Here is a 12,247-nt window from a genome sequence, read left to right on the forward strand (position 1 = left end):
TATGAACAGAGTTCCCGCTGTCTGTGCTACATCACAGTAATCCCTCCATTTCTCGTGACAGAAATTAAAAAGGGATCAAGTCTCCCTCTACGAAGCAGGCATTTTGCTCCAGTCCCCAACTGTTCTGAAAAAACAACAGGGGAATAAAGACTCTGGGCCGCATTTCTCAATATAACGCCGATACAGGGGAAATCGCAACCGAAGCGTCGCCGCTGCAAACCTACAATTCAATGGCACCGCCATCCCGGCTTCTATTAGAGCCAGCAAATTGAAATTTACATGTTATTGCATTCTGGCATGCAGCGATTTGCGATGTGTCATCTAATTTTAAATCGAGCCACGTTAATTCACTGACGGGGAAAGGAGGAGGAGGAGGAGGTGGTGAGAGGGGTAGGGGGAGGGGGGGGTGTTGGAAGGGATGGGGGGGCTTGAGAAAAAAAATCTCTGTCTCAGCAAAAGTTTTCATTAAAATTTTAGACAAATGATCTCTGTGTCCTTCTCCCAAGCTGCCTGGGGCGTCATGCTATTTCTATGCAAATAACAACCTCACGCTTTTCCATCCTATTATTTCTACTGGAGCTGCTGCAACATGACCTGAGATGGGGGAGAGAGAGCAAAAGCGTGAGAGAGAGAGAGAGAGAGAGAGAGAGAGAGAGAGAGAGAGAGCGAGCATGTGTACCAGTGAACGAGAGAGGGGGAGAGGGGGAGAGGGAGAGAGTATGTGTGGGGGCGATCACTGAAGTGTGAAAATATATAACACCGGGAGTGTGAGAGAGAGAGACAAGAACAACACAAAGACACCGGTATAATTTGTTTCTTTCTGCCTCCCGTTTAATAAATTATACCCTCCCACTGGCGCCCAGGATCAGGGAAGGCTGCTGTTTAACTATACCCGCTTATAGCGCGGTCAGGCTGGGCTGTCGGTGAGACATGTCCACACAAACAACAGGGAAGACGCGCTCGCACTGCACACACAATAAACACACGGCCATCGTCAACCACTGTCCGCGGAGGCATGGGAATCCTGAGCAAATGTCACCAGAACAATATCTCAATGAGGCGGGCACAATGCTTATCAACCGATGATTGCTAATAGCTGCCAAATTCATACTGATACACACTGAATATGCCTTGATTTGAAAGTGTCGCCAAAATAATAATAATAATAATAATAATAATCAGTCATCATCATCATCATCATCATCCTCATAATAAATTGCATGTATAATATTCCCATTGATGTGAAGCAATCATATACAGTTCAGGACGGGTTAATGGATTTCCCCCGCTCACACTTTCTAAGGAACACAAGACGAATGATGAGAGCGGGTCGCCGTCTCTTAACTGCGGCCCCCACAGTGTGTTGTATACACAGATACTGAGAGACCCTTTAACAAGATTGTGTGCACCGAGTGTAAAAACACTAATTGAAGACGCTGACTTCGCTGTGCACACGAGGCGTTCAGAAGTCGCCGCGTTAAAAAGCAACACAGACAAATCCAACAAACTGCGTTTTCCATTTGCCCGTTTTTGTCTCCGCGTGCGTTGCAGGGGAATTTGCGGTCTTGTTCGTCGGGTTTCCGTCGCAGCAGACGCACAAATGGAGGCATCACTGTGTGAACTGAACATACACGTTTGACACAGGAAAACACAGCAGCAGCCACAGTTTCAGGCCCGCTTGGACCGTCTTACTGAACTACAACTAACAAAGAGAAAATCAGCAGAAACCATTCAACTGAAAATGCATTAACCTTCTCCAAATAAAACGCAACAGAGGACACAAACACTCATTTATACGCACACACATATACACACACATGCATATATACATAGGTATACATATAATTACAATATGCATATACACAAACCAATAATAAGGAGACTGTTTGTTCTATTAATCCCTATTAAACTGGGATAACCCTTGTTCAACAACTACACAAACCACAGCGGATTTGAATGAGGTAAATAAATAGTATGTTTCATGTCATCAATGGCCTTTTAATAAATACACTCCACACTGCTTCGTTTACAAAACATTCCCTCTCAAGATAGGTAAAGCAGGTTAATCTAAACACACACACACACACACACACACACGTATGCAATCTGTGCACCTCACAAATCTATAAATCATACACTCAGGAAACTCAACAGATTACGTCCTCCCTGTAAGAGGAGGAGCAGCGCCGATGTCAGAGGAAGCAGCTCTCTGTGCCGACAGTTAACCTGCTGGTCGGGACGTACAGCGGATTTCTACCCGTACTGTAAATCAACTGTAAAACAACCGCAGTCAAAATACAACACGATTAAAGTCTAATTGCAGCTGCTTCCATATGGCGCCGGCTGACCCCTCTGCGCCTCAAAAGTGTGCCGGAGAAAAACCCTGCCGGGGCCTGACAATGAAAAACAAATTTATTGCCAGACGTCCGTAATGACAAATCTGTGCATTATTACCTGTGCACGTTAACAGACGAACAACTCAGATGTCTTCTTCTTCGCCATACCCCCCCTCCCCACCCACCACACTCGCCTCCCCCCGGCGCCATCCCCTTCTCTCACACCCCCCCCCCCACGTTAAGATTCATCGGGTGAAGGCGAAGGCACTCAATCCATCTGCTCCACGTTGTCATTTGCATTTCATGCCTTCCGGCTTTTTTTTGAAGTGGCAATACTTTGATGCAGTCAGAGGGACACATTATCATTATTTCAATTTCCATGGCAAGCCGTTCGGAGGGAGAGGGAGAGGGAGGGAGAGAGAGGGAGTTGTACGTGAACAGGGTGCGCGTGTGTGTGTGTGTAGCTGGATGTATGTAAATATAATTTTGTGTGTCACTATGTGTGTGTTTGTGTGTGACCGAGATCTCTAGGTTCGTCCAGACTGATTGTGATATGTATTCTTCCTGGGATTTTTTTTTATAAAAGGAATTTACTGTGTCATGATATGCAGGAAAAAATACAATAAGACTGAACTGGGAGGCAATGAGACTGCTACCGTGAAAGAAAGCACCTACTGCTGGTATTTAGAGCAATGGTGCAAGTTTAGCTCAGACAAACAGTCCTGGCATATTACTAGGGTATATTGTCAAAAGTGTAGAATTGAGAACAAGGGCAGTGATGTTCAGACTGTACAATGCACTAGTTAGAGCTCATCTGGATACTGTGGACAGTTCTGGGCTCCACACTTCAAGAAAGATATCGCTGCTCTAGAGGCAGTTCAGAGGAGAGCAACCAGACTTATTCCAGGTCTGAAGGGAAAGTCCTACTGAGAGACTGAGGAACTGAACCTTTTCACCCTGGAACAGAGGAGACTACTTGGCGACTTGATTCAAGTCTTCAACATCATGAAAGGCATCGACCACATCAAACCAGAGGAGCTTTTCCAGATCAGCAGGGACACACGCACCCGGGGACACAAATGGAAATTGGGCTTCAAGACATTCAAGACAGAAAACAGGAGACACTTCTTCACACAGAGAGGCGTCACAATCTGAACAAACTCCCCAGCGATGTGGCTGAAGAGACAATTTGGGAACATTCAAAAACAGACTGGATAGGATCCTTGATCACTTAGTTATTAATGGACACCAAACGAGCACGATGGGGCGAATGGCCTCCTCTCGATTGTAAACTTTCTTATGTTCTTATATTTAAATTCCCCCACCTCCCTTGCCAAGGCTCAGTTTTGTGTTGCATAAATATTTCACGTTACCTCTGTACCCAAAAAAGTGATTCCTCCTGAAAAAATGATCTTAACACATCCCCCTCCCTCCCAATACTGTCAGTCTGTGTTGTCCCCTGGCCCCCCAGCCCTCTGACCTTGTTGAGGGCCCCAGCTCCGGTCAGGATGATGTGAGAATTCTCCACCTGGATGGTCCTCTGGCCAAGTCTCACCAGGTACGCCCCGATCCCGATTGCACGACAAGTCACCTGTACACACAAACAAAATCAGTACAGAGCCCAGCCTGTCAAGGACAGCTCAAAACTCTTTTTCCTGGATGCGTCTGTCCGTCAGTAAACTCGTGTGTCGGTGAGGTGCATTGTGGGGACCCGGCCTCACCAGGTTCATGGTGATGACCTTCTCGTAGGCCAGCGAAGACTCCCCGGCGATCATCCCAGAGCCGCGCAGGTTCTCCACGCCCAGGCCTTCCTCCTTCCCGATAATGTCTGTGATTTTGTACCTGTGGGAGAGGGCCATGTCAGTACACCACAGCCCAAATTCAAAAAGGGTTCGTTTACCGCCCTCCCAGCATGCACCGGTTAGTCACAGAGGTGCCGACAAGTGGCGGAAAAAAACTCTCACCTGGATTCGCCCTCATCCTCCACGTGCTCGCAGTGCACAGAGTTCAGAGCCGACACCTTCTTATAATCCTGGGGCGTGAGGTACAGGTACTTGAACCCCTGGAGGCACAGAGAGACAACAGCAACATCACCCTCTCAATCCGCTGTGTTCAGAACTTCAGGGATAGTTCTAGAGCATGGATTCACCCACTCACGGTTTATTTCTTTTGATCTTTCACCTGTTTCTGCTATCTGCGCTGGTCCAGGTTTAGTTTTCACTAAAACAGGTGAAAGATCAAAAAATGTACTGTGAGGGCGGGGGGCTCCACAGCTGAATGCTCGACCGGCTGGGAAAGTTACCTGCCGCCCCCCAGTAATGTAAAAACTTGAGCGCTGGGGGCTGCGAGTCAAACTGCTGATTGGAGCCTTCTGCCGGCGAATTCGCCTTAATTTCATGCTCAGCTTCCCAGAGAGAAACGAGCTGCTCGCATACATAACCCGAATCCCGAATGTTTTCTCAGCAGGAGGCAACTCGCCTTGTAGGGGTCGGCGGGGTCCTGCCAGGCCACGTGGAACATGTGCCGGATCTCCTCCGCCAGGCCGATGCGCGCCCCGCTGTTGGCCGCGATGTAGATGCGTGGGATGCCCTCGTCCCGGGAGAGCTCCGACGCCTGCTGGAACAGGACGTCCTCCTGCGGCCCGAACGAGCCGATCTTGTGGGTGATGTCATTGCTGATCACGATGATGTCACGCCCCGCGGGGTACTCCGGGGTCTTCAGGGTCATGCGCCAGGCCACCATGCCGATCTGGGGTGCAAAGAAAAAACAATGATATACAGACACGCTCTTGCTGCAGGTAGGATAAACACCCTTCCGCGTCAGAATCTGCCGTATCTTTGCCGTTACTTTACGCCTCGGCTGCTGGCATTCTGTTATTCTCTCACGGACTGACGTTTCTCAGATCCTCACAGAAAACAGACTTTGAGGGGAGATCAGCTTGAATTTAATGAGAAAAGTTACGTCAATGATCTAGACCAGATTCTCTTACATTCCGATTGCATTCCATTTACATTCCAGACACCTTCCAAAAAACAGACTCCTCAGTTGGCACAGTCCACCCTGTCCAGCCCATCAGCTCATACCAGTGCAATACCATTTAAATGATGCAACGTTTCGAAGGATATGTATTGCAAAAGCACAGAATTATGCTTTTTTTCCATTTGCATAATATTAATAATTTGCATAATAGAAAATATTCGTTTTATGCAAATATAAATATATATATATATATATATATATATATATATTACACACTCACCTAAAGGATTATTAGGAACACCATACTAATACTGTGTTTGACCCCCTTTCGCCTTCAGAACTGCCTTAATTCTACGTGGCATTGATTCAACAAGGTGCTGAAAGCATTCTTTAGAAATGTTGGCCGATATTGATAGGATAGCATCTTGCAGTTGATGGAGATTTGTGGGATGCACATCCAGGGCACGAAGCTCCCGTTCCACCACATCCCAAAGATGCTCTATTGGGTTGAGATCTGTTGACTGTGGGGGCCAGTTTAGTACAGTGAACACATTGTCATGTTCAAGAAACCAATTTGAAATGATTCGACCTTTGTGACATGGTGCATTATCCTGCTGGAAGTAGCCATCAGAGGATGGGTACATGGTGGTCATAAAGGGATGGACATGGTCAGAAACAATGCTCAGGTAGGCCGTGGCATTTAAACGATGCCCAATTGGCACTAAGGGGCCTAAAGTGTGCCAAGAAAACATCCCCCACACCATTACACCACCACCACCAGCCTGCACAGTGGTAACAAGGCATGATGGATCCATGTTCTCATTCTGTTTACGCCAAATTCTGACTCTACCATCTGAATGTCTCAACAGAAATCGAGACTCATCAGACCAGGCAACATTTTTCCAGTCTTCAACTGTCCAATTTTGGTGAGCTTGTGCAAATTGTAGCCTCTTTTTCCTATTTGTAGTGGAGATGAGTGGTACCCGGTGGGGTCTTCTGCTGTTGTAGCCCATCCGCCTCAAGGTTGTACGTGTTGTGGCTTCACAAATGCTTTGCTGCATACCTCGGTTGTAACGACTGGTTATTTCAGTCAAAGTTGCTCTTCTATCCGCTTGAATCAGTCGGCCCATTCTCCTCTGACCTCTAGCATCAACAAGGCATTTTCGCCCACAGGACTGCCGCATACTGGATGTTTTTCCCTTTTGACACCATTCTTTGTAAACCCTAGAAATGGTTGTGCGTGAAAATCCCAGTAACTGAGCAGATTGTGAAATACTCAGACCGGCCCGTCTGGCACCAACAACCATGCCACGCTCAAAATTGCTTAAATCACCTTTCTTTCCCATTCAGACATTCAGTTTGGAGTTCAGGAGATTGTCTTGACCAGGACCACACCCCTAAATGCATTGGTTGGTTAGATAATTGCATTAATGAGAAATTGAACCAACCAATCACATGGCAGTTGCTTCAATGCATTTAGGGGTGTGGTCCTGGTCAAGACAATCTCCTGAACTCCAAACTGAATGTCTGAATGGGAAAGAAAGGTGATTTAAGCAATTTTGAGCGTGGCATGGTTGTTGGTGCCAGACGGGCCGGTCTGAGTATTTCACAATCTGCTCAGTTACTGGGATTTTCACGCACAACCATTTCTAGGGTTTACAAAGAATGGTGTGAAAAGGGAAAAACATCCCGTATGCGGCAGTCCTGTGGGCGAAAATGCCTTGTTGATGCTAGAGGTCAGAGGAGAATGGGCCGACTGATTCAAGCTGATAGAAGAGCAACTTTGACTGAAATAACCAGTCGTTACAACCGAGGTATGCAGCAAAGCATTTGTGAAGCCACAACACGTACAACCTTGAGGCGGATGGGCTACAACAGCAGAAGACCCCACCGGGTACCACTCATCTCCACTACAAATAGGAAAAAGAGGCTACAATTTGCACAAGCTCACCAAAATTGGACAGTTGAAGACTGGAAAAATGTTGCCTGGTCTGATGAGTCTCGATTTCTGTTGAGACATTCAGATGGTAGAGTCAGAATTTGGCGTAAACAGAATGAGAACATGGATCCATCATGCCTTGTTACCACTGTGCAGGCTGGTGGTGGTGGTGTAATGGTGTGGGGGATGTTTTCTTGGCACACTTTAGGCCCCTTAGTGCCAATTGGGCATCGTTTAAATGCCACGGCCTACCTGAGCATTGTTTCTGACCATGTCCATCCCTTTATGACCACCATGTACCCATCCTCTGATGGCTACTTCCAGCAGGATAATGCACCCTGTCACAAAGGTCGAATCATTTCAAATTGGTTTCTTGAACATGACAATGAGTTCACTGTACTAAACTGGCCCCCACAGTCACCAGATCTCAACCCAATAGAGCATCTCTGGGATGTGGTGGAACGGGAGCTTCGTGCCCTGGATGTGCATCCCACAAATCTCCATCAACTGCAAGATGCTATCCTATCAATATGGGCCAACATTTCTAAAGAATGCTTTCAGCACCTTGTTGAATCAATGCCACGTAGAATTAAGGCAGTTCTGAAGGCGAAAGGGGGTCAAACACAGTATTAGTATGGTGTTCCTAATAATCCTTTAGGTGAGTGTATATAAAACAACTAAAACAAACTCAAATTCCTTTCACAGTCTTCTGGCTACACCGCCTGACTGCCTCCATGGCAAGACCCCAACAACGTATCCTTACACTGCAACATTAGCCGCTATTTAAATAATTTACAAATATTGTAGCCATTAAACGGCGTGGATTAACCGCAGCCCTTCACCCTCCAATCGGGGGCCAGCGTTAACGATGACGATTAAAAATGGCCATGCTCAATTTTACATTACTTCACTCTGGGTCGTCCCCCCTCAGAACTGAATACATTACAATAAATAATCACGCGCACGCCGGCTGGGCGAGACAGCCCTGCAGGCACTGCCACTTAGACACCATACTGGCAGGTAGCACCCACTGACAGGGATCGGGGATGGGGGTCTCATTTTGAGCCCCTTCAACATTCCTCTCCAATTTCATACTGGGATGCAACCAAAAACAGACAGCCGCCCTGAATTACGGCTCACCAGAAAGCACAGAGGCACTGCTGCAGAAAGGCACGTATAGTTCTTTATCTGAAAGAGCGCAGAGATCAAAATGCTCTTGTCTGAGAGAGCTGCATATCATATTACAATAGGAGCTGTTTCTAGGTACTGGTACATGGGCCCCCCAGTGATATTTTTTCTTCACTTTTCACAGTCAAACACAATCAAGAGATCAGCACCGAGTCCCAGAGAGGTGCTTGGGAAGAAAAAGAGAGACACCTATAGGAGGCAGAGTGGTACTGCAGGGAGCATTTTGAGTTTCCCCTTCCTCAGAGTCCTGCCACTGACATATGAGAGAGAGAGAGAGAGAGAGAGAGAGAGAGAGAGAGAGAGATGGAGGGAGGGAGAGAGATGGGGAGAAAGAGAGAGAGAGGGAGAGTGTGCCATTGTAATTTAAACTAAATTGCACTCTTGGCCTCCCGCTCTTTCGGTGGCTTTCCAGGGTCGGAGGTCACGCTCACCTCGTTGCCCCCGGGCAGGCGGTTCATCTGCACCAGCTGCCCCTGGGGGTCCAGCACCAGCTCAGTGTAGGTCAGGGCTTCAGAGGGCAGAGGGCACTTCGGGAGGTGGGCAAAGGCTTCCATAGACTCCCAGAGCTTCAGTAAGGACTGTTGGAGAGAGGGAGAGAGAGAGAGAGAGAGAGAGAGAGATGTTTTCAAAGAAGAAGTAAATATTATGCAGTGAGGGTACTGGAGCGAGTGCTGGGCCTGTAGACACTGGGTCAGGAGTGTGACGGGGCCCGTACCTGTCTGAACATCTCGGGGAAGTCATAGACATAGGTGGTGCCCAGTGACTGGGCCTGGAAGCGCTTGGACTGCAGCAGGTCCTTGGTCACATAGGGCGTGTTGATGAGCATCCCGTGCAGAGGGCCCTGCTTGTCCCCGTAGGCCTGGAACATGATCTGCAGAGAGCAAGCGCAGGAATCAATAAATACGGCACGCTTTGAAGTCTTGTGGAGGAGGAATGCTCCTCTCTGTGCCCCCATGCAGTGTTTACTTCAGTAATAACTGCCAACACGAGTTCCTTTGGATCTGTATACCACACACCATGGAGACACTTCAGTACACACAACAAAACGGGGTGTTACACTGTCAGCATAAAGGGGAACAACACAACAACCCCTCAACTGCCTCTAAATGTCCTGGCCACTCCCGCTATATTACCAATAATGCATGCTCCATGTAGGAAGCACTGAGTCTCAAACTCCCATTACTCTGGCTTGGCGTAAACACGGATACTGCTTTTCTTATTTTATTTTTTTGTACTGGAAAGTAGTTAAATGTGAGTTGTCTGAAAAAAACGCCTTGTGGAATAATCCACTCCTTACAACACAGTATTTCCAGGTAGAAAATCACGTGTGTGTGTGTGTGTGTATATGAGTGTGAGGGTGTGTATGTGAGCGTGTGGAGGGGGGTTTGCTATCGAGAGTGACAGTGAATGCCACATTGAAACAGCAGGCTTTTTAAACAACTTCACTGCTCAGAAAACCCTGCCCCTGTTCTGTATATTAGCTACAAAGGGAGAAAGGGTAATTTTTTCCTCATGAAAAAGGGGTTATTGTCGCAAATCCTGCAATTTAATGGTTCCATTATTTAGAGGCAAGAATGAGCCTGCCTCGCAGCTACAGTGCTATGTGTTAATTAAGGAGGCCGAGTACAATGCACTGAAACAGAATCCTTATTTAACACCGTCTGGCAACTTTAAATAGAAAAGAAAATGAAATATCCTCCCGTTATTCATTATTTATGAATGCGGACACCTCACGATGTATAACGCCGTGTTACATAACAATTCATATTGCAAAACCGGATCCGATACGCGAGTGGAAGAAGTTTATTTCTAGGCAAAGAACAATGCAGATTATTATTATTATTTATTTATCTATTTATTTTTGTTATTTTTCAGACCTTAGCTGCAACAATGCATCAATGGTAACCTGCCCACTTCAGTTTCTTGCATACGGTCATTTCATTTACGGAGTCTGTCATTCAGAGAAAAAGAGGAGGGGGCACATCCATTTCGGCCTCCATGGAGAGAGGAATGGAAGTCACGCCTCTCGATGAGTATGGCTCTGGAAACATGGTCTGCCTCCCAAAAATGAGACTAACTTTTAGATTCATGACATGGTCTAACTGCTACAGTCTGGAGTTTTTTTTGTCTGCTATTTTCTTGCTCTGAGGGGAATCATTTAAACACAGATATAAGACAAGACACTGCAAAAACGTAATAAAATACTCCTGGAAGTATTACTTTTCCACCTCTTTTAAACAGCTACAGAAACGTAGCACAAAATTATTTATCACTCAGAAGACACGGCTAAAAACTTGTCACTGTATCCTGGGTTTTGGATGGGAAAACAAAGTTAGTTAGTCAGTATTGAATGAATTTGTAGGGGAGGCAAATAGACTAACGATCCTGCAAGAAAAGACTGTGATGTCAGTGCTGTGGGGTTTCATCGGAGACTAAAGAAGGGACTGGCTGTGATTGGGAGGCTCCAGTTTTATACTTCAAAAGTAAAATAAGCCCATGACAATAACCTGAGCTCAGGACACCAACCTGCACGGACACAGACCAGGTGTGTCAGCACACCACACAGTGAATATACTTACCTGTACAGTGACTGACAGACAGACACACAGACAGACAGAGCGAATAAGAGATACAGATCAATCGTAGAGACAAAGACCCCAGGAGGATCGAGCCCCTCTCCAGGTGCACAGTGACAGTCCTGTGTTTGGTTATCAGACCCAAGGACAGCTCACGATCAGGCCAGAGTCCCCGCAGCCCTGACAGGCGGAGGATTTCATTTACTGTTCTTAGGGTCATCGATCGCTCTATTTTTAAACACGTGCTTGTGGGTCTACCGTGAAAAACGGATGGATCATGACCCCTGGACTACACCGCTGTGCAGAAGGGAGTTTAGATCGGTTTCAACACCGAAGCGCAGGGCTGTGGCTCTGAGCGCGTCTGTCCCGGGGTCTCCTGAGTGAGGGGGAATGAGAGACGTGTGAGTGCCCCACCTTGCGGTCTTTGGGCCCCACCTGTCCCGTGCGGGAGTCGGTGACCTCCTTGTACAGGCTGATGTCCAGGTAGTAGCCCGACTCGTTGGTCAGGAAGAGGCGGATGGGGATGGCCTTGCCCGTGGGCGTCAGGCGGATGTTGATCTTGAGCTCGGCCTGTAGGACGCGCAGCTTCCACAGGCGGCTGCCGTAGCGCATCACCATGGAGCGCACCGACTCCTCGATCTGGGGCAGAGAGAGCAGAGCACATGTGAGATGTGAGCAGCGAAATTACGCAAAAACAAACGCAACAAATATACCAGAATAAAGAAAACACAAATAAAAATTGAAACGGGGGGGAAAACGAGGAGAGAGAGAGAGTACAGAACACATATAGACATGAGCTGTGAAAACATACACCAACAAAACAACAACGAACACACCTAAATAAAGCAAAAACATAAATAAAAAATCACTGAGAACTGACCTTAGAGGGGTCCATGATGACTGTGGGGACAAAGTTGAGGAAGATGTGGTTGCAGTCGGTGCGCACTGTGGTGTTGTTGAAGGCCACCTCCAGCTCGTCCATGGCCTCCAGGAGCAGACGCTCACCCTCGTTCTGCAGGTACTCAAACGACGCCTCCTGCCCGGGCATCAACGATACACGGTCAGTGGGGGAGACGCACAATGCTGTCCCGTCCTGCCTCTATAGTCCACTATTTCTATCCCCCCATTTGAATTAAACTTCTTTTCCACTTACACTGATCAGCCATAACATGAGCACTGACAGGTGAAGTGAATAACACTGATAATCTCGTTATCATGGCACCTGTCAG

The 12,247-nt window shown here is 47.2% G+C and overlaps 1 protein-coding gene across 12 annotated transcripts in view; it reads right to left on the bottom strand.

Moving 5' to 3' along the window:
* acaca (acetyl-CoA carboxylase alpha) overlaps window positions 1-12,247 on the bottom strand; it is a 65,855-nt gene that overhangs the window by 23,243 nt on the left and 30,365 nt on the right. For 6 of the 12 annotated variants that reach the window (XM_066695577.1, XM_066695574.1, XM_066695576.1 and 3 more), the window contains 8 exons: window positions 11,899-12,054; window positions 11,454-11,657; window positions 9,158-9,313; window positions 8,874-9,020; window positions 4,815-5,084; window positions 4,301-4,398; window positions 4,058-4,178; window positions 3,817-3,927 (listed from right to left, as the gene is read on the bottom strand). In XM_066695577.1, the coding sequence (XP_066551674.1) occupies window positions 3,817-3,927; window positions 4,058-4,178; window positions 4,301-4,398; window positions 4,815-5,084; window positions 8,874-9,020; window positions 9,158-9,313; window positions 11,454-11,657; window positions 11,899-12,054 (1,263 nt within the window). Of the gene's footprint in view, window positions 1-3,816; window positions 3,928-4,057; window positions 4,179-4,300; window positions 4,399-4,814; window positions 5,085-8,873; window positions 9,021-9,157; window positions 9,314-11,432; window positions 11,658-11,898; window positions 12,055-12,247 lie in introns of all 12 variants that reach the window. The other 6 variants (XM_066695573.1, XM_066695568.1, XM_066695575.1 and 3 more) reach the window with 1 other exon arrangement.

This window comes from Amia ocellicauda, chromosome 22 (assembly GCF_036373705.1).
Source record: "Amia ocellicauda isolate fAmiCal2 chromosome 22, fAmiCal2.hap1, whole genome shotgun sequence".
Taxonomy (NCBI): Eukaryota; Metazoa; Chordata; class Actinopteri; order Amiiformes; family Amiidae; genus Amia; species Amia ocellicauda.